Raw genomic sequence first — 23,727 nt, 5'->3', positions numbered from 1 at the left:
TTTCATATTTAAACTTGAAGCTTAAGTTCACAAAGGGCCAAGGTCCCTGAGCTAGCTCCAGTCTCTAAGTTTAGCATAACCAGATAAACCAACAGTTGTTGTTAAGGTCCCCTGGATAGTATACACAGGTATAAATAGTTTTAAATATATAGTGACAATGTAATATAGAAACAAAGACACACACACACACTATATATATATATATAGCACTTGGAAAATTAAGATCATAAGAATACTTTTAGAATTATAACTTATATGACAAATAGTGTACTATATTTTCTATAGATAATAAGTTAAATTCACAGAGTTTAGAAAATTAATGTAGCTGATCAATATGCTTTTTAACTCTATATTCTAGCATATAGGTGAATATTTCCTCATCAAATGTAAGTACAGGGAGGTCCTTGACTTCTTGTACTTGTTGTCCTTTACTTGGGGTTTTACTGGTGGCGGCAATATCAAAGGACAACTGCCCTAATCACTCCTTCATGGACTGGACTTGCCTTGGACATGTGCACTTTGTGTCCAGAGCCTTGCTCTAAGGTTTATTTGTGTCTCCCTGACCTCACTCATTTTATTTCTCCCCCATGGATTGTCTTTCCTTTAACTATGTAAACCAAATGTAGCTTCAAAAGCAGTCCTATCATTTCTACAAAGTCCTGTTTAATGACTCCAGGTCTCACTGACACCCCTTTTCTTCAGAGGAGCTCACTTGTTTGTAGTTTTGGAAACCACAGAATTTATTTCCAATTATGTATTTTGTATTTCTTATGTTTCTGAGTTAAATGTTGTCATTCCATTGTAATCTTTTTGAGGGAAGAGAAAATGTGTTAGTCTCTATTTCTCATTATTAAAATAGATGATTTTTAAGTCAAGACATGAAAATGCAATTGAAATTGTCAAGCATTATGCACACCTAAGGATCGTTCTGACCATGATGTAGCAATATACTGCAGTCTTACACTCAGCTGAGAGAACCGTTTAAAAAAACAAATAGAATTATTTATCTGATTCTGCAGACAGATCTATAGGCAGACTGGCATCAGTGGAATATTTTAAAATGTATTCCTTGGTTTGGGATTCATTGATTTATTCACTCTCTTAGCAGATATTTAGGAGCATCATCTAAGTTTAGATGGTTTGTGAGCTACGAAGATGAAATAGACTTACCCTCAGGATTTTTCCATGGAGTTTGTTGATTAAGAATTATGTGATAAATAAGAGCCTTGCAGCCTCTACATGGGGGCCAGGACTCAGTGGTTTTCAAGATTGTGGTCAGACTACAGGCATACAATCACCTAATAAGTGAGGCTCTCTTGAGGCAGGGCCAAGTAAAGTATACTTTAAGATAAGCTCCAGATAACTCATTTGCCAAAGTGGAAGTGGTTTAGCATTCCTGGCCAGGGAGTAAACATTTGGCCTCCTTACTGGGGCATTTGCACCATTTCAGGACTACAGAGACAGTTCTCACTGAGTTCAGACATCCAGTTATAACTGGTGGCGTCTCATTCTACTGCCATGTTGATCTTGTTCTTTTCTGGAAAGTCTCCACCTTGATCAATATCAGTCCATAATATTCTTGAGAAAGTTTATTTCATTTGTTTTGAAAGTCAGAGAACAACCACATGCATAAAAATTAGTTTATTACTCTGCGAGGAACAAATAGTCACCAATAGGTGTTGCCTCAGGGTTCAACTAAGTTTCAGAAGCTCTAATCAACGCCATTGCTTATCCTATCCTTTTAACGTTTATCATTTTCAAAGAGCAGCTTTCATTTCCATTACGACAGTTGAGAGCCTGTAGCATAGACTTGACCCAGATGCTCCTCCGTGAGGACACGCAGCCAATCATTGTGTGGATTTGCTCTTTGTTGGCCATAAAACTGTCTTTTGTTTTCTTGCTGGACCCAGGTTTGAGAGTTCTGACAGTGTGCTGCTGCAGCTGCACTGTTTCATCCAGCCCCTTGAATTTCCAAGTGTCATTTCTAAAACATAAACCAATCACCTCAGGTTGGATTTACTATGAATGTGCTTGTTGTAGAAGAATGTAAATGGGCCTGAAAACATTGCATAGAAACATTCCCAGCCACTCTTTTCAAAAGAGATGATTTGAATATTAAAAATGGAACCATAGAGACCTAGTTTCCATCAGCATGGTCCATTTGGTGCTAACCATCTCCAAAACAAAACTGTTCCCCAATGTGCAACTCTTGTAAATGATGTTTTCTGTTGGGTGACTTGAGATTATACTTATAGACCAAACATATGAACAAAAATATTATAGGGTGTTATCTGACCTTATTTCCTCTGTGTAATTAATGAAGTTAAGAATTAAATGAATTGACGTATCTAATTATAGTTCATAAAATAGAATTGCAATACTTCAATGACGTTTAAGGTATTTCTGAATGGACTTTTAACAATTGCTTCTTTAAAAATGACATCTCCAATTCATATTCTAAATACTGCCAAACAGTTATCTTGAAATGATTTCATTCTGGTCTTGTTTTTGTTTCTGTTTTTTTCCCCATGGGCTGTGAGCTCCTCAAAAATGGGAAGAGCCATTGGATTTCTGCAGAGATTTTTCACACATTGAATGCTCTTTTACTGGTTTCTCACTAAAACCTCTGAAATACCAAACCTCTTTTTTGGTTCTGTGAGGACACCCATGCTGAGCAGCTAGCTGCACTCTACATGTGACCCCCACCATAAAAACTGGGGCGTAAGTTAAAGATCTTAAGAGCATCAGTTTTTCCACAATTTACACATGATTTTATGAGAACATGAAGGTGTTCAGAACAACAAAATATTTTCTTATAAATAAATGTGGTTGAAAGAATACGCTTTTGCTTATTTCACATTCAGGATGAGTTGTAGACGAAGCTGCTGGCTCTGAGGAACGGTGATGTTATGGAGGGATAGCAGTTTCATAGGGGAGGAGGGGAAGGAGAGAAAATATGTTGATCTAATATGGAGCTCTGTAAGACGTCTTCACGGGTATTACTGCGAAAACACATTTGCTCAGCCAAATCTTGGTTTTGATGGATATTTACAGTAGACGACTGAATATAAATAGAAAATAAATTGCTAGAGATTTTCATCCTCTGCTTCTTCCAAGGGAAACGAATGATTCCAAACATTTGAAAAATATTTTCTTAGAGCCTGGGACTGACTCTTTGTTTCTGGATGCTCTCTTATTCACATCTATTTCCTTGCCCTATTCTTACTCCATTCCTTAATGTTCAATGTGATATTTATAGACTTCTAAGAGTCACAGTAAAGTATGTAAAATCTCTTTTTCCTCCAAAGAGTTAATATTTTCTCTCATCTATCATGGTTACAGGTTTAACATAGTTTAGGATGACGTAACTCTTACTTTTTAAGAGCAGTCCTGAGCTGTGTGGACTCAGCTTTACTGACAGATTCTCTTGTTATTCCAAAACATTCTTCTGGAAGTTAGACAAAGTATCCATTTAAGATTCAGTTATATAAAACTAAGTATTTTGGCTATGGTTTTCCTTTGACTTTATTAATTGTTTAGCCCAAACTGTCCATTTGTTTTGAATATTGCCAAGGTGTATTGTTTTGTGTATTTAGCCTGTTTCAGATCGATTCTAGTTTGGACTTTTCCCATTTCTTTCCAGCATTTAGGATAGTTGTGCTGAGTGAAACTCTAAAAATACACTCACAATAGGAATGGTGAAGTCTTAGGAAGGAATTTATGTTTGCTTGTTTTATTCATGATCTGTGACCTTTACCTAATTACCTCAGGCTCAAGATCTAACCAAAGACATTCAGCAATTAATGAAATTCGAGTAATAAAACAGCTCAAGGAATTTTATTAAGGGAGTCCCTTAATAATATTACTTCATTCTAATAGCAAATTTTAATTTAGTTCTTTACTTTTAATTTGATGATATATTAAGTTTTGATTCTTTATGGAACTACTTTATGATTTAGTATAGTGAGAAAGAATACCTTAAAAAGTTGTATGTCTTCTGTGTAAATCCAGATATCTATTGGACATTGCACAAGAACATTTAATTTTGTTATGGCATTTGCTTTATAGTTGAAACACTGTGAACTATGTTCTTTTGAATTTTCTACGTGGTCTAAAACTAACAGATTATTAGCAAGTAACTTTTAAAAATTAAAATGGGAAAACTGAGCGCATATATTAAATTTCCAAAGGTGGGAAATGTATACTGTGTTCTGTTTATAACATATAAGAAATTATAATTTTTTTTTAACATCTGATATTACCACCCTGAAAATTATGTATATTTTTTATTCTTTTTTTTTCTTTATTGATTTGAGAGAGAGAGGAAGGGAGAGGGAGAGAGAAAGATAGAAACATCGATGAGAGAAAATATCGATTGGCCGCCTTCTGCATGCCCCCCACTGGGGATTTGGCCCACAACCTGGGCATGTGCCCTGACCGGGAAATGAACTGGTGACCTCCTGGTGCATGGGTCGACACTCAACCACTGAACCACACTGGCTGGGCATATTTTTTATTCTTTAGGCCAACAGACTAGAAGAATTTTAATCAGCATGCTGACTTTAAAAAAAAAAAAACAAAAGAAAAAAATGACATTTTATCTCCCTAGTACCTATACAATTAGGAAAGCTACATTGTTCCCTGATTCCTAGTTTTATCATAAGAGACATTACAGCTGTAGTGAGATTGTGATGAAGATAATGTTGGCTAAGGGCCTATCAGCATGCCTGAGACATAGTTAGAAGCTCAATGATATAAGTTCCTTTTCCTAATGAAAAAAATCTAATATATTCCATTCCCCTTTGCTAAGCAATTTATTTACATGTGTCTGTCTGTGTTGGTATGTACCTGCACATGTGCTTGTGTGGTTTGGGGTTGGGTCACTCTGATGCTCTATCAATGTGCTTCCAAGACTAACATTTAACTCAGGATGCAAGTCAGTTAAAATAGATTTCTTAGTGTCATGCAGATAGACTTTTAGGGTATATATATATAAATTATTGCTTGCATTTGTTTACTGACACAGTGACTGAATAAGAATGTCTTCCTGGAGTAGATGAGGCCGATTTTTACAAAAGCATATCCTGAAACAAAGTTCTGAATGGCAAAGTCTCCATGAAGCAGCATTTAAAAACTGAAGTTTCCAAAAGCAGAATGATGTATTCTTCATTAAGAAGGTGGAGCAGGGTAATTATCATTAGCGATCAGACTCCAGAAAAAAATGCACAAAAAGGGATACAGGCTGGAAAGGGAAATTTTTAGCTTATGGGACACTTAAGAGTACCCATTACTTTTTGATCCAGTCATTAAAAATGAACTATTACTGAGCCATCACCAAGGGCAATTTATAAACTTGGAGATGCTATTGACCAAATCGTAGTAGGTGAGTTATTTGAAGGAGCTTAAAGTAAGACGAAGCACTATGTCCTGGGAAAATTTACATTTATACTCTCTAATAACCGCTGGATTAGAATAGCAAGTGTAAGTCATAACTATAAAGAGATATTGATTATGAGTTGAAATCAGTTTTAGCTCTCTTGAAAAGAAAGCCCACTGCATTTTGCATTGCTTTAATTTAGACTCTGTAAACAAAATATCTCTAGCATTTGTAGAAAGATGGAGGACCTACAAATACAAGCAGGCAGGAAGAAAAGACAATTGTAGACAAAGTTAAAATCTATAGGCTACATAGAATGCCCAGAGGGGTGTCTTCATCTGGAAGTATAATGGTCAGACTTGGACTGACTTAGAGTAGCAAGTAAGCTTTCAAGAAGGTTCTTGACTTTTAAGCTGGATTCGGTTAGAAGGATTTATTCACTGCACATGGCTCAGTAGTTTATACACAAAAATGCTTACTCAGAAAAAAGTTTTCTTTCTTAATAGTTTCAGAGACAAGTAAAACTTTGTTTTAAATACTTGGTCTTGTCTTGGCAATACTTTTCAATGTTAATTGTGTATTAGTTTATATCTTCACAGTTATTTAATATGAATAATTCTCATGTCTCAACCATCATTTAGTAGGCTCAAAGAGTTGTTAAGAGCTGGCTTTATCTAAAAATTAAATCTACATTTTCTCATAATTTTTAACTTTTGACTATTTTGTAGTTTATGTTACATTAAAGTTGAAATGATGACTGTCTACTTTGTAAGATATAAAAATCATCTCAAAATTTTATAAGCATTATGACATTTGCTTTTCTATTTGTTTTAGTTGAGTGAACATATTTGTCTGAAATCTTATTTTTACTCAATAAGTAAAATATTTTTTTCTATTCTGTCGTGGAGTCTCAGATATTCATGAACTGTACTTTGTTGAAACGCTAAATGCAAACATTTAAACATTTACATGTTGCAAAATGACCAAATGTAGTATGAGACAAAAGTAGGTTTACAGTTGTGAGTACACAAAACAAAGAGTTTATTTTTGTATTCTTATTTATTAATTATTGTATTATTCTCCATACGAACAACTGGAAACCTAATTTTGCCCTACCCTGTATATAAATAATTGGAGGGAAGGGGATTTGAGAAATCCCATTTGATATAGTTATTATAACTAATGTAAATTGATGTCTAGACTTGATCTAAACTTCATAGCCCCCCTCCCCCCCCAGTAAAGTGAATTGCACAAATTAAATGGAAAGGGTTACCCTCTCCATTTCCCTTTGGCTATTTCACAGATCTGCGTCATTTTGTGTGATGTTAGTTTTGTAACAATGGAAGGAAAACATGAATCATCCCGTGGGTTAGAGCATCTTGGGCCAGGATTTGTCAGAACATTGAAAAAGACTCCAGATGCTCTGTCTTTAAATACGAGCATCGGCCTGTTCCTCTCTTGGGTTGATAACTGCACAGATTCACTCTGTGGTCCATTTTCTTCGAACGCACGAATCAGCTTTGGTTAAAGGTTATTTCAGAAGCCAAGCAGGTGTCATCAAAAGACACTTTCGTGGCAGACAAATAAGTGTCAGTGACAGTGATATCATCATGCTCGGTGCTGAAGTGATCTGACTCCTTAATGACGCTGTAATTTAGGGCCACACTGTAGTTAGCAGGTTTCTCCGTTGGCTGCTGCTTACAGTTGCAGAGTTTTCTGAAGGCTGCTCGAAATTTCTGGGACATGAGGTTGTAAATCACTGGGTTGATGGCACTGTTGAGATAAATGCAAATTCTGCAAAAGAGTAAGAACCAATTTTCTTGGAAAGGGCTCGAGAGAAATGAGTTGACAACCACAAGAGTCCGGTAGGGCATCCATAAAAGGGCAAACAGAATGACAACCACTGCAAGCATCTTGGTGACCTGTGGAGAGAGAAATAGAAATGTGGTATAAATACAATAGAAAACAAAGCAAAGCAAAAGAATGAAAACAGTACAACACCCCCACTCCCAGCCTTTGGTTCCCAAGACGTAGCCTGAGACAAGGACTGAAGTGTAGGAAGTCTATTTGGGAGGCAGTCCCAGGACGCCAGATCAAAAGTGTGGAGGAGAGTGTCTTAGAGGAGGAAAAGCCAAAATCAAGTGTGTGTTATCGAGAAGGTTCCCACTGTGGGCAACTGCAGATCAAATAGTGCGCTTCAGGGTTATCTGTCCAGAGGAAGAGAGGCCGGGGCAGTCATCCTCTCGCAGCCCCCCCCCCTTTGTTGAGGGGTACCCTTAGAGGCTTTAATGGCCCTGCACGTCCAGGATTCTCCTGCCTGGGAACTCCTGGGGGCTTTAGAGAGAACCTTGAAGCAGAGAAAAGAATAGTCAGGGGACAGTGGATACCTGATGAGGGACCTTCTCTCCAGACAGGGACGAAACACTGTAGCTGTGGCTGAAATCAGTCCCGCTAAGAGGCTGTGACACAGGGTGCCAAAATGCATGTCTGCGACAACCATTAGGAGACTGAGGGTCTAATCCCATCTTTACTTACCTTAAATGTGATCCCCAGAAATGAACACAACGTTTCTTAGACCTCATCTGTAAAATGGAGCCAGTATGGCTCCCCTATATCAAACGAGGCAACAGTAGCTTGAGCAGGATCAAGTTTCTTCAGCAAAACAGCCGATAGTTATACAATGTCTATGTGCCAGACGCTATACTAGGTGCTTTACATAAGTGATCACATTTAAAAAGCTTACAACCCTTCAAAATAGGCACTGCATATGCCATTTTTCCATTTAGAAAACGGAGGTACAGATGCTGGTAAGCACTGTGGCGGGAGTTGTCGAGTTTTAGAGCCGGGACTGAAATCCATGTCGATAGGAATCTTCCCACCAGGGGGAAGGGAGATGGAGGCCAGAGAAAACAAGCTCTGGAATTTAACGTGGTCCTGAGTACAGGCTATGCACAGGAGCTAGGACAATAGGGAGGACGAGGTTTAATATCCAAGATTGCCCAGGGACAAGATTATTGAAAGACATAATTTAGCAGATTCTTCTTTCACTCACCTCTGAGCTCAGTGAAAGCCTGGGAATTGGCCAGGATTCAGTTACATGGTCTGGCTTTGATTTTTAAAGTGGTTTTAAGACCTTACTAACATTATTCATCTGTACTTCCATTTCTACACCTGGAAATAAGTTCGAGCATATTGTGGCGTTTACTTCGTAGAGATATGCCGAAAATACAGCAATGAATGTGAGAAGGGCTTTGAAACTTGAAAGCACGAAGGAAATATTACTGTTTTACTAATGACAACACACAGCCCATAGTGGTTCAACTATAGGAAGGGTGTATTATTAAAATTGTAGCAGTGGGGGAAATAATAACTGATTGCTTTTCTTCAAAAGCAACACTTTACACATTTAAAAATAAGGTTTCAATTGTCTTTAGTCTCCCACAGAGTTTGAGAAATTTCAGCTTCCTCAGCCTGTACTTTCTAAATGGTCTGAATTTGAAAAATACCCAACAAGATAAAGGAACTGATTCTTCCTCCCTTATCCCTCAACCTCTCCACTGTTCCACCGAAGCCCCCACCAGCTGCCTCTGTTTTGTTCTGACGTTGAGACCAATCCTGGTTTTAGAGAGGGCTTTTTAAGGTTCTTTAATGCAGCAATAAAGATTCCCCATCTAGACACCTACTCTTTAATGGTATCTACTATAAATTCAGCTCCCAACCTCGTACTTTATCCTGAATGTAGAATCCATTTTAGTCTCTTATGTGAGATACCTCCCTTTTCCCCTCACACTCCTAGTTCTCTGATCCTAGGGCTCTAGGTTACCCTTAACCATACCTCTTCCACCCCAGCTAGGAGCGCACCATAAGTAATGTTAATCTCTTGCTGTTATTCTTCCTGGGTCTGTGGTAATTGCCTCCTTTCTTGGCTCTCCAAATAGCAATTGCTGTAAGACTTCTCATCTATGGGGTACACATTGCCTTTATCTCATTTTGAACCACTACTTTTTTATTTTTTATTTATTATTGACACTATTACAGATACCTCCCCTACACACTTTACCCACCCACCTCCACGAGGCCCCCCTTTCCCTCTGGCTATCACCACACTGTTGTCTGTGTCCATAAGCTATTCATATATGTTCTTTGGCTAATCCCTTCACCTTCTTTCATACAGTCCCTGCCATCCTCCTCCCCTCTGACCTCTGTCAGTCTGTTCCATGTATCCATGCTTCTGGTTTTATTTTGTTCCTCGGGTTTTTTTGTTCATTAGGTTCCACACTCAAAAAGAGATCACATAGTATTTGTCTTTGTCTGGCTTATTTCATTTAGCATAATAATCTCCAGGTCCACTCATGCTGTTGCAAAAGGTAAGAGGTCCTTCTTTTTTTACAGCCATGTAGTATTCCATTGTGTAAATGTACCATAGCTCTTTTAGCTATGCCTCTACTTATAAGCACTTGGGCTATTTCCAGATCTTGGCTATTGTAAAAAACATTGCCATGAACATAAGGGTGCACATATTCATTCTGATTGCTGTTTCAGGATTCTTTTTTTTTTTGTATGTGCCCCTAGCGGAAACGAATCCAGGACTCTCTCTATCCGCTGAGCCAAACCGGCCAGCGCTGTTTCAGGATTCTTAGGATATATTCCCAGAAGTGAGATCACTGGGTCAAAGGGCAGTTCTATTTTTAATTTTTTTTTAGGAAACTCCATACTGTTTTCCACGTGGCTGCACCAGTCTGCATTCCCACCAACAGTGCGCCAGGGTTCCCTTTTCTCCATGTGCTCACCAGCACTTGTTTGTTGATTTGATGCAGCCGTTCCCACTACTATCTCTTTTTGAATGGCTCCAACTGCTTTCTTGCAATGGCACCTATGAGCTATCCACCTGCTCTCACATCACTGTGTTTCCTCTGCTCCCAAGATTGTTTTGTCATGTTCTGGAAGCTCTGTTCTATCTCACTCGCTGTTCCCTGAGCTTCTCTTCTGACTCAGTGCATCTAGGATAGTTACACCTCACATGTTGCTCACTAGGGGGTTGAGAAATTGTTCGGAGGGAAGGTATGATTTTCACATTGCTAATACCAGGTAATGCAGCCCAGAGACTCTGACTTCTTTTAGAGATAAGGAGGATCTACTCAGGCAAGAGGTCAACTGAAGCCTGATTCTTTCTAAGCAGACTTAAGATTATGAGTAAATAATTGTCCTAGAAAATCAAAGGCTTAATTCAGTAAAAAATATTCTGAACTTTGGAAAGAGCTATAGTAATTCTTGTCTTTATTGTCATCATCATCATTCACATCCTTGCCTTTGTTTCCTGCCTAGGACTCCAGGTTCCCTGACGTCAGTTACTGCTTCACACTTACCAACACCCTTCCATTCCTTGCCAAGGACTCAATATCCCACATTGGAATCCCTGGCTTGATTTATAATTAAATTGCTACTATCACATTTGAGTCTTTCATGATGCCCCATCACAAAGATATGTAAACATGATCCTATTTAATGTTTATAATAACTCTATGTGTAAGCTAATATTAGCTCTACTTTGCATATGGAGAAACTGGGGATTAGGCGGTATATGTGATTTGCCTAAAGACACATGGGCAGTAAGTGACAGAGCTTAAGTATACCTTTATACATTGCTCTCCCTATGAAAATCCTTTGCATTTCAATGATGAGATTTTTACTGTCATCCCCATCATAGTTGCCAAAATATTTAACTTCTAAGTGTAAATCCAACAAATTTATTGCTGGTCAATTTCTGAACTTAAAGGTTAAATTTCATCAATCTTTATATTTTTCTGTAGAATTGTCAAGTGAAACATTGAAACCACATTTAATATCTACTTGATGTTTTCACTTAATGTCAGTAAGGGAGCAATTTCACTGTCTCCAAGAAAAACACCCTGTTTCAAGGTTAGAGCCTCTGCCAGGAGCTTCCACAGCCCCCCAGGAAGACTTCGACATCACGCCCAAAACCTTTTATCACAATGAGCTGTATTTGTCCATCTCTGCAATAGACAGTGAGCTTCTTCAGGGCAAGGGGAAGGTTATTCATTTTTCTATCTTCAGGGATTTAGTACCGTGTGTGATATAAGAGATTCTTCAATAAATGTTGAATAAATTCAGGCATTGAAAGAATTATTGCAAAATATGTAACCATGATCTTTTGTGGGTTTCAGTTCCCCAACATATTGTTAGAAGATTTTTGCAAATACTGCCTTTTTTAATATTAAAAATCCTTTTAAATGGAGGTGGGTTCATTAGCAAGATGAGTCCTTAATACATTGCAGCTTTTTATTTGAAATATGTTTTTAAAATTTTAAGGAGGTGTGAAATGAAATAAATATAATGATTTTCTAAGATTGACCCAGAGGAAAATGTTCCCAGTGGGATGATAGAGAGTACATTCAATCCCACTCATAATTATTCTTAATTAATTTCAAATATCTCTGATTGAATTTAATCACTTTCTAAAATGTTCACAAGTTTTTGGTGAAGCCATAGTTTGGATTTTAGCACCTCTTACTCAGTATGGGAGCAAACACCCAGAAAGGAAACGTCCTAAAGATTGTTTTTCATGCTCAATTAATTTCACAGTGGTCTCTAAACTTTTATTTCTGTTGTTATTCCTTATCTCAAATAAAGTAACAAAAATGCTCATTTGAAAATATCTTGGGCCATCATTTTTAAGCATTGCTATTTTTGCCAAGGCAATGCCTGGACTATGCAATTATATAAAAAACTGTCTTCTTACAAAAGCCTCTGCCCTAGGATAGAAGTGTCCTTGAGAAACAGCATGACATAATCATCCAGAGAAAATGATTTTATAATATATTTTTGATTGGGAAGGAATTTATCCATTCATTCTAAGAGATGCATTCGCAGCCATACTGTGAACCTATGTCCAGGCCCTCGTGGATTTGTAGTGATGCAGAGAGACATTGCCGGTGGTTCCATGAACCTTACACTGATGGGCAGTTAACACACCGTGTGATAAACGCTAAGACAGAGGAAATCGTGGATTCTATGAGAGCAACTTGGGGTTGATGGGGGATGGTGAAGGCTTTCCGGTTTCAGTGACACCTAAACCAAATCAGAAGGTAAAGAGAGGCAGGAAGAGTGGTCTTGCAGAGATTTGGTGTGTGTGATGACCAGGAGGCCTGAGATAGCAGGGCATGTCCTGGGGACTGGAAGTAAATTAGTCTGCAAGTTCCAATTGCAGACCATGTGAAAAAGGAGAGAATTCATTCTCTCGCTCTAGGAAGCTTGTAGAAACCATTACAAAAGCCATCACTTTTATAGGATGAGGTGATGTCACACTCTGTCGGGTGCTTGGCTTTCCATTGCCAGGGCAGAAGGCCGGGTACAGCTGCCCAAGCAGGCAGAGCTGCAGGGCAGAGGGTTTCTGAAAATGTCAGCTCCATGAAGCCACTTGTCAGCCAGGAAGTAGACACATTTTGTAGAGTATATTAAAGGCCAGGTAAGGAGGTACAACAGCCAGTTGATTAAAACACAGTGTTTAGAGAGATTCCCGGCAGAGATGGTCAAGGAGAGCAGAATGGGAACAGGATGGTCTGAGAGCTGGATGAGCTTCTGTCCTTGACCACCATGGTAAAAGGTTATCATTTTTTGTGAAGATCAGGTTGAAATTTTGAACTCAACCAGATTATATATATATTACTCTTCATTGTTTTTAATTATGTGGAATAATGGCATATAGTTCTCATAAGAATTTGGGTTCAGTCCTTCTCAACTCATCCTTTTGTCATCTTGATCACCTTGATCACCTTTAGATAAAGACCCTGTTTAGGGGTTTTCTTTCTTTCTTTTTTAAATGTGAACTGGATAGATTTCTACCTATTGTTGAAGCTGAGATTACAGTTTCTTGAGTGGGCACAAGCTCAGCTCTGCATATCTTTTCTCCATGTGAACAACCGGAGGCTTAACTGGGTTCTCTCTTCTAACGTGCCGAGAAACCTCGTATTGCCAGCTGCTATCACTTCTACTAGGACTATGACTTTCACTACAAGTTCTAAAACTATTAAATAACATTGGCATAATGCTTTTCTTTTTTTTTAAGAAGTCACATTTATAGAAGAGTTGCAAAGGTAGTACAGAATTTCCATATATCTTATACCAAAGTCCCCTATTATTGATACTTAGTCTTTGTCACAATTAATGAAGTAGTGCTGACAACTTGTACACGGAGTTAGCTCCATACTTTATTCACATTTCATTGGTTTTTCCCTAATGTGCTTCTCTGTTCCAGGGTGCTATCCTGGATACCACATTATATTTAGTCATTGTGTCTCCTTAGTTTCCTTTGGGTTGTAACAATTTTTTTTTAACTTTCCTTACTTTTGATGGCCTTGCTAGCTTTGAGGAAAATTGGTTAGGTATTTTATAGAATAGCCCTCCTTTTGAGTAGCACTGATGTTTTTCTCATGGTTAGAATACTGTTATGCATCCTGGCCAGTTTGGCTCAGCGGTTGAGCATCGACCTGTGGACCAGAGAGTCCCAGGTTCGGTTCCCGCTAGGGGCACGTACCCCCCCCCCCCACACACACACACACAATACTGTCATGGATTTTGGGGAGGAAAGACACAAAGGTTAAGTGCCATTCTCAACACAACATATCAAGCGTGCATGCTATCAACTTGACTGCGACTCGTGATGTTAACCTTGTCTGCTGCTTTATTGCAATACATTTTACATATAGTTAAATGCACCCACTTAAAATGCACAATTTAAGAGTTTTTAGTATATTCACAGAGTTGTACAACTCTCACCACAATTTAATCTTAGAACACTGTTTTCATCCCCAATAGAAACCCCATATCCATTAGCAGTTACTCTTCACCTTCCCCCCGTTTGCTCCAGCTTCAGGCAATCACTAATGCACTTTATGTCTTCTTAGATTTTCCTAGTCTGAACAGCTCATATGAATGGAGTCATGCAGTCTTTTGTGTATGACTAGTTTCATTCATTTAGCATCATGTTTTTAAGGTTCGCCCATGTTGTGATCTGTATCAGTACCTCATTTCTTTTGTGCCGAAGAATATTCCATCCCAAGTGTATACCATATTTTATTTCTCCCTTCAGTTGGGTGGTTTCCACTTTTTGTTTATAATAAAGAATACTGCTATGGCTATCTGTGTATAAATCTTTATGTGGATATTTTTTATTTTTCTTTGGTATATATATATACCTAGCAATAGAATTGCTGGGATTTATATTGCTTTTTTTTAAAAAAAATTTTTTTTAATTGAATTTTTAGAGAGAGAAGAAGGGAGAGAGAGATAGAAACATCGATCAGCCACCTCCTGTATGCCCTGCACTGGAGATCAAGCCCACAACCTGGGCATGTGCCCTGACTGGTAATCAAACCAGTACCTCTCAGTCCATGGGACAATGCTCAATCCACTGAGCCACACCTGCCAGGCTATATAGCTTTTAAAATGATAAATTATTTAAGAATATTAAACATTTAATCTTTGAAGCAATTCTGAGAGATAACTATTACTATAATACTTAGTAAAAAGTATAACTAATATATTTTTTTTGTTACTCTTTACCCAAGGGTATTTTTCCATTGATTTTTAGATAGAATGGGAGGGAGGGAAAGAGGGAAGAAGAGAGAGAGAAAGAGAGAGAGAGAGAGAGAGAGAGAGAGAAATATCATATCAATGTGAGAGGGACACAGCTATTGGTTGCCTCCTACACAACCCCTATGAGGGTTGGGGATTGAACCTGCAACACAGGCATTGCCCTTGACCGGGACTCAAACCCCAGACTCTTCAGTCCGTGGGCTGACACTCTAACCAAACCAGTCAGGGCAAAAGTATAACTAATTTCACATATATATTAGGAGAAAGTACATATATATGTAATACATATATACTGAAGATATGGAGTAAAGATAAAACTAAAACAGTTGAGGTATATTCTTAGGCTGTCCTTGAAATTTGGAGAAAAACTTCAAGACAGGAAAACATGAATAACAGAAAATGGGTATTTTGGGGAGAAAATTATTATTTATTTATACTAATAAAAACTCTAGTATCAGACAAGCCTAGTTTGGAATGGGTTCAAGAGAAGATGAGAGGAGAAGTGGATAATGATTGTAAACATGTCTTTTGAGAGTTTTGCTGGAAAAGGAAGAATAGAAATAGAGAGGTTGCCAGAGGGAATAAAGAGTCAGTTTACTTTTTATAAATATGGGAAATATTACAGCATCTTTGTTTGATTAGGGAACAGTTCCACAGAGAGAAGAAAATGTATGGTCCAGGAGAGAGAAAGGCAGCGGTTGGAGGCACTATGTCCTTGAACAGGGAACAGCCCCAGCTTACAAGTGGCAGGGTTGGCCTCTTCTCAAGCGTATACACAATGTTTACATCGGTCCTTTTTTTCCTACCCACACTTGATCTAAGAGATCAAGATAACACAGAAGAAAATGGCACATTTCATGTCAATACCCTGAGTCTTGAATGGAGTCCTGGGAGCAGTGAATTGTTTCATTTCTTGGAATTACCAAGTGCTTTCATCATCATTAAACCATTTTGTGTTCCTATCCCAGTGAGACCTGCAGGATGGGTGCTATTATCCCCATTTCATTGATGAGGAAATAAAAACAGAGCTCAGAAAGGCAGAGCTATAAGGTCATACAACTCTTAAAGTCTTTTGATTCTAGGTCTAGGTTTCTTTCTAGAGCATTACACAAATCAACATATATAGTGAGTTGAAGAGTTCTAATTGTTGTAAATAATGTTTAGGAAATATTTGGAAAAGATAATATTGTTGGCAAGAAACATTGGTAGCCTGGAATCATGCCCCCCCACCCCCCCCACCCCGCCTCCAACCTCCGACTTGGAGTGTTACATTGAGAAAGTACTGATTAGGGAGAAGAAAGTTGTCATAGCTAGGCAGATAGGAATCCTTCACCCCAATCTATTTCTTAAGGAAAAGACCAGTAAGAAAATTTAAAATGCAAACATAATAAAATGGAAAGAGAAATAAAATGGAAATTTCTATTTTTGGGGGTCAAAGCCCAGTTACTTGCCTGTCATACATTTGGATCTGGTTATATGGGGTTTGCAGACATTTTGATTAATTATCAGAGATCAGTTTATTACTCTGACTAAGAGTCATAGTCAGTTGACTGATACTAAGTTCTCTGGGAGATTTAGTCAGAATTCTGGTAATGATTAAGAAAAAAATTACGATTCTTTGATTCTATGATTCAGAAAGAGATTTTGTACACGATCATAGGTTTTGCTATGATCTAGACATTCTTCTTGGGAGATAAAGGCCATGGCATAGTCCTTCCATATGTTAGTGGGTGCAAAGTGCAGTGGCTATAGAGTAAAGAGATGGAATTGGCACCCAGCACCTTGGTTTCACAATCCACCTCTGACTCTAAGGAGACAGGCAGGTCACATGGTCTTACGTCTGGACCTCATTTTTCAGAATCAGTAAATGTACAATCTGGACTCGTCTGAAAAGTCTCTCCAGTTCTAACGTTCTTAGTAAACCTTACTTATGTGTTACTAATGGTAACACAATATTCGACATATTTATGATCATTTTCACATAATTGGGTTTTATTATTTGGGGATTATAAAGCCAGGAAAAGGGAAATAGTACCCAGGTTATATGTACATATCCCTCAAAGTGCTGATAAAACGTAAGAGTAGATTCCGCCCTTAATCACAGTGATTTTCAGGAATCATTTTAATTATTGCACTCACAGAGGTGATGCAGTTTCCTGAAGTGCTAAATAAATTACTAGAATTCATTTTAATTGTCTATTGCTAAGAACATGGGGCAGTCCAGACCCAGGACCTGGCTTCCTGACCCACTGTTATATTCTCTTTTAAAGTTCAGTAAAGCTGAAATATCATTGAAGAAATGGAGTTATACAAAGGTATAGGGGCATCACTTTTAGAAAGAAAGCAAATAAATTGTTTTAAAGGAGTACTGTTGATTTAAACACCGAGTCTATATAAGTTTTTAAAGGAATGGTCAAACAGAAGTTATTTAACATAAGGTGGTAGCAGGACCTCATTCTGCCATTTAGTAGAAGAACGTCTACATTGCAGGGCAGTCTTAAACAGTGAAAAAGCTTTCTTAGTACTAAAAAGGCAAAGCTATATAACAGGAGGTGACAACCACACCAGTCAACTGGTCTTTGAAGAATATTTACTACTTTTATAATCAATGATTTCCAAGCTCATCATAAGAGGTAACTATAACTGTGAATAGGCTCTTTATTAATTGTGGACCCCACATTTTATAATACCAAAGCTCTATTTTTGACCTCGTGAACAACAGAAAACAACAACACACTTTTGTCAGGTGTTTGCTGCACAGAAGATTGGGAGAAGTACTTAGTACATATGCCTGCACATAATAAGTGCTCAATGCACAGCTGAATTATTGTTGAAAAAATATTTATTTTTTACAAATGTTAAAATATAATTGTAGAGGTATGTGTGGGTTTAGGGCTCTTTAAATCCACGAAATGCTCTAGTTTTTGTACTCTGGCTAGAATAGTCCTGTTTTTCAGAAGTGTACTCCCAACGTGTTGTTGGTTACTGAATACGAAACAGTTAGCTTTACTATTCTGATGTCATTCTTTAAGGGTAACAGTACTTCCTGCGTTTGGTGTCCGTCCATCTTCTCCGCCATTGCTGCCTACTAACATGTTCTGTTACTGGGAGTGTTTTGCTGTCAGAGCGCCTTCAGCAAAGTGATCGGTGACCCTTTGCATTTTGTTACATTAATTGAGCCAAATGAAGGATAAATTTGACTAGACAATTATATAAATATGAATTTAGTCAAACTTGTACAAAGACTGAGGCCTCTGGGATGTTCCTCTGGTAGATTTTCTGCTTTGTTTTGACTTAGTGTCTGGACATCAATTTTTAAAAGACACATTATATATATAATATATATTGTATATATAATTAATGTGGGGTGCTTCACATTATGGAGTGAGATCATTGGTGGGGCTTAAAAATTGAGTGATGGGGCTGGAAAGGGCTTGGCATCAACTCAAAGTCAGATAAAGTATAATAAAATTGAATAAAGTTGAAGTGATGATTTATGGTGGGGTGATCATGGACCGTCATATCCTGCTTTGTGGATTACTTATAGATTTCTTCACGAGAAGCCACTCAGAGATGCTAATGCATGAGTTTTTAACTCTATCTGTCAAGTATAATTTTTAATGTTTCATTCAGAATAACCATTCTGGCAAGAATTATGGGGAGTTTTCTGGGCTCTACTTTGATTAAAAATATCAGCAGAGATTCGCAGGAGAGAAGCTTTGGTTGTATTTGGTGATCCTTGGGGAAGGAGAAGAAGGGATTAAGAGAAAAATGATGGTACAACATTTTTAAGTGTAAATTTGTAAGTGTGCTGTATCCAGTGAAATTGAAAATAATTTTTCTTTAAAAATCGAGGGCTGCTGAGAAAGGTAAACTTGTCAAACAAACAGAGCTGTTTTTGGAGTGAGACATTTATGGGGACAGGAAACTGGACTCTGTATCCCAGTGGGGCTGCCTGTGCCCACAGGGTCGCAAATTGGCACTCCTATGGGTAAGATATAAGATTACGGATGAGAGCCGGAGGTAGGGCCAGGGGGCCAGACTTCTGTGCAGAACATGACATGGCCCTTTCTCTGTGACACCTCCAGTTCTCTAGTAAAGTTACTAACATCACCAATACCAAGTGTGAGGGCATTTCTTGAGGAAAATGGACAGAGCTCTGCACCCAAGGCTGATGTGGGGTAAGCCCTCAAAGCCTGTATTTAAAAAACTTTTTTTTTCTTTATTGATTTTTAGAGAGAGAGGAAGGGAGAGGGAGAGAGAGATAGAAACATCGATGAGACAGAACATCGATTGTCCACCTTCTGCATGCCCCCACTGGGGATCAGGCCCACAACCTGGGCATGTGCCCTGACCGGGAATCAAACCAGCGACCTCTTGGTGCATGGGTCGATGCTCATCCACTGAGCCACACTGGCCAGGCTAAAGCCTGTATTTTTTAATTGATTAATTAATTTGTAATCCTCATCCGAGGACATTTTTGCATTTATCTTCAGATAGAGTGGGAGGGAGAGAGAGAGGAAGAGAGAAAGAGAGAGAAACATCGATGTGAGAGAGACACATCGAGTGGCTGCCACCCACACGACCCCAACCAGGGCCGGGGACAAACTGCAACAGAGGTACATGCCCTTAGCGGGAACTGAACCCAGGACTCTCCAGTCCATGGGCCATCGCTCTAACCGCTGAACCAAATCGGCCAGGGGAAGCCTGTATTTTTATTTATTTTTTTAATCCTCACCCGAGGATATTTTTCCATTTTTTGTTCAGATAGAGTGGGAGGGAGAGAGAGAGAGAGAGAAACATCGATGTGAAAGGGACACATGGAGTGGCTGTCACCCGCACGACCCAACCAGGGTCGGGGACAAACTGCAACCGAGGTACGTGCCCTTAGCGGGAACCGAACCCGGGTCTCTCTGGACTGCAGGCCGACGCTCTAACCACTGAGCCAAACTGGCCAGGGCGAGCCTGTATATTTTAAAGAGCAAAGTTGGAGCAGAAACACATGAAGAGTGGGGAAAGTGATGCAACATCGAGCTGTTCCTATTAGTGGTTCAGGGCTCACAGAGAGGTAGACCCCGGGTGGTTGTGAGCCTCACTTCCTGAGAATCTCCCACAGTCTGTTACCTGGGGACTGTGCATAACTTCTCACCATGTTTCCATCTAGGAGGAGACAAACAAGATGAAAATAGAAGGTGTCCCAATCTAACAGATGAAAGAAAAGATCATTAAGGTATATGAAATGCCTACTGTGTGCCAGGTCCTGGGCTTGATATGTTCTTCATGACGGTCCTACTAGGTCTGCATTTTATAGAGCATAAGACCGATGCTGAAAAAGGCCAGATGCTAATGAATAAAATCCACACTTGAAGAACATCTATATTGAATTCCAAAGTCTCCTCTTTCCCATAATACCTTGAATTTGGGGAAGAAATATTTTTTTTTTCCTGAAGTTAAAGGTTGGAATTGGTGAAGGCTCTATGTGAGAGTGAAATAGGGAAAAGGAAAAACTAATTTTTAATTCTACCCAAGGGTTGTGGGCTCTAACAAAGATATTTCTATTCACACTGTGATACAAAGTCCTGATGAAACCTAATTTTTTTAATGTTCCTGATTTCAAGGTTCTTCTGCTCAGAGTGGAAAACAACTGTGTGCTACTAGGTAACATTTGCAACTAGATGCCAGGATTCTCTGCAGAACTTTCCGCAACATTAGCAACTATTCTAGTGTGGAGGTGTCAGTATTGATCACAGTCTGATAATTGTGTACAATGAAAGGCTGGAGCCCATCCTGTTGCCTGGATTTTTTTTTTTTATGTTCACGGGAAGCGGATATTTGGAGACATGCTGGGAAGGGTAAAACTCAGCTGGCAGAATTGGGATTCAAAATTATCTTAACATCTTATTTTTAAAATAAAATGTCATTCTAAAACCGTTCAGGGGCCATGCTGGAGCAATACCACAGTTCCTCTGGCCTGGCTTGCATGTGCTATTTAGCCTTTTCTAAATATTCTTTCGTCCAGGTGAATTATTGACGAATGGCTAAGCATGTGAACAGCTTGCCCTAATGCGCCTGCCTTGGTTTTCTTGCCTTTAGGCTCTCTAGGGTGTTTACTTCTCCTGGTCATTTTTTCTCATTGGAACCAGACCTTAGAAATTCTGAATGAGGCATCGAGGCTGGTTCTGAGCTGGGAACCTGGTGGCTACTGAAATATGTCTGTGAAGAGATTGATCCTTACTGAGGGACATGCTTCCCAATCTCATCTCCCCTGGGCTTTTTTGGCCACACAGCCTGGTAAGGGTGATACTGTGGACTGTGATACAGAGTGGGGGGATGAAAAAGCGATGAGAATATTTTAAAATGTAAAATGTGAATGATGGAGGGGGTGGGAGGTGATCTCCAAATAGAAGTAAAGCTGTCAGGGCTGCTAATTTTTTAGTGAGCATTTACTTGTTTTGCTTCTAAAAGTCTTGGACAAAGTTCCATGGGGCTGAGCGTGCCTGGGAGGCCGCCAGCTCCTCCTTTACCTGTGTGTCCAGGGCGGACTGCCTGGCCCTGCTTGTGTCGGGCTGGAGGGACAGAGCTGCTTTTCTAGCTCCTGAAAGAACTCACAGAGACAACCAAAATGCCAGCGGTTCATTTCTTTCCTTCAGCAAACTATACATTCTGCATTTTTCACTGATTTGAGCTTTCCAACGTGCAAAACATGGAACTCAAAATCAGAAGACTTGGTTTGAAATCTCAACTTTACCACTCAAAGCTTTCTGAGTCTTGGTGTCTACAGTTAGTATATGAAACATATGTTTGAGGATTAATTGCAAGGAGAACATAAAAACACTTTGTAACATATACTATAACTTTCTAATATAAAGGGCTATTGTATTTCTCAGCTTGCCTTGAAATCTGCATCCCTGGGAAGGGGTGTTAGCTTTATTACTCTGTGTTAACTTCCCAGAGTGAATGAAGCTTCTTCGCATTTATCAGCTTCTTACCTGTTTGACTAGAAACCCATTGGACTCTACAAGTGTATGATGCAAACCACAGCATGCTGGCTCAAGCCTTCACCACAGATTATTAAGTCATCAAGGTCTCTTTCAGGAAACTTTGTAGTATTAGTTTAGTGGTTAAGGAAGCAGGCTGTGGAGCCAGGCATAGCTGGATTCTATTCTGGTTCTGCCTGTTACTAGCTGCATGCCATCAGACAAGACACCTCACCCTTCTAAACCTCAGTATATTCATCTATGCAATAGGACCAAGCATAAGGAGTAAATGAGATGATTTGTGTAAATCCCCAGCATAGAGTATGGTTCTCAAAGAACAATATCTAATTTTACATTTAGAGTGGTGAGATATCTCATCTTTGGGAAAACGTGGAGGATTTAACCACATGGCAGAGAAACCTTTGATGATGATGATGATGATGATGATACTCTATTGAACATTTACTATATCTTAAACATAGCACCAAAGACTTTATTGAATTACATAATCTTTACAGTATTTATAAAGTAGGTATTCTCTTCATTTTATAGGTGAAGAAAAAGAGATCCAGAGAAGTTACTATTATAGAGAGAGTAGAACTCACCTCCTGCCCCCAGTTACTTTCTCTCATATCTCTCTGTTTATTTCATCTGTACTAATAGTCACATTATGAAAGGATCATTGCTTCATTTGTTTACCTGTTTATTGCCCTAGAATGATCGCTTCTTGATGATTCCTGCCCTACCCTACCTGCAAGGAGCAATATGCAGGTCTGGTATCTGGTAGGTACAATAAAGATTCAGGAAAGGAGGGAAGGAGGGAAGAAGGAAGGAAGGAAGGAAGGAAGGAAGGAAGGAAGGAAGGAAGGAAGGAAGGAAGGAAGGAAGGAAGGAAGGAAGGAGGGAAGGAAGGAAGGAAGGAAGGATTCACTGTGCTATTGTTTGGTACTTTCAGCCCTAATACAAATATTATTTGGGGAGGGGGTCTTATTTCTTTCCTGATATGTAAGATCTTGACGGCAGAAATAATGTGCATTGTCTATTTTTTCTCGCTAGCCACTAAAACCAGGTTAGGCAACAACAACAAAAAATGCTTGAAGTTAAAAATTAAAGTCTATGTGTAAAGATTTAGTCTCATAAAGTAGGATGATGGATCAGACTAGAATTCTGATGAAGAAAATTTTCTGGGGAACTTTATTCTGTTATTAATTAGTCTGTTAACTCTAGAAATAAAGAATTGTTGGATATATTGTTATGGAGAACCTAGGAAATGTAAAGAGTTAAGAAGGTGCTAATTCAATATGATCTTGCTGAGTTCATTTTTCATTACTGGATGTAGATTAATATTATGTTAATGTATACCAAAGTAAGGTAGGATTTGCCACCAAACGATACAAATCTCACTTTGACAAGCATTCTTGTTCTGTCTTATCTGTCTCCTCTCATATTTATTCATCTGTGGCTTCTCTGTGACTCATGAAGCATAGAAAACTCTTTTTAGATGTCACCCGGCATCTTAAGCTAAAATCAAGGATTCTCCCATTTAATGGGGAAAGTAGTTTCTCTAGGGGCCAGAATGAGATAAAGGCGAGAGATTCACTAGTGGCTGCTTTAGGCTGCCTGGGATAAGCTTAAACTTTCCTGTTTGGGTAATGTTGTGGCATTTAAACATATTTATTTAATATGTATTCATCCTTTATTTCTTGAGCACCTGTCATGTACCAGTGTCTGTACAAAGTATACAATATTTTTACAAGT

The 23,727-nt window shown here is 38.7% G+C and overlaps 1 protein-coding gene across 1 annotated transcript in view; it reads right to left on the bottom strand.

Annotated features, from left to right (window-relative positions):
* Positions 1 to 6,767: 6,767 nt before the first annotated feature.
* TRHR (thyrotropin releasing hormone receptor) overlaps positions 6,768 to 23,727 on the bottom strand; it is a 37,895-nt gene continuing 20,935 nt past the window's right edge. Inside the window, exon 2 of the mRNA XM_036264259.1 lies at positions 6,768 to 7,299. Coding sequence (XP_036120152.1) covers positions 6,892 to 7,299 — 408 coding nt within the window. The 3' untranslated portion in view covers positions 6,768 to 6,891. The remainder of the gene's footprint in view (positions 7,300 to 23,727) is intronic.

The sequence above is a fragment of the Molossus molossus genome, unplaced genomic scaffold (assembly GCF_014108415.1).
Source record: "Molossus molossus isolate mMolMol1 unplaced genomic scaffold, mMolMol1.p scaffold_m16_p_16, whole genome shotgun sequence".
Classification (NCBI taxonomy): Eukaryota; Metazoa; Chordata; class Mammalia; order Chiroptera; family Molossidae; genus Molossus; species Molossus molossus.
Note: the sequence above shows the minus strand (reverse complement) of the source record. Positions and strands in the feature narration are given on the sequence as shown.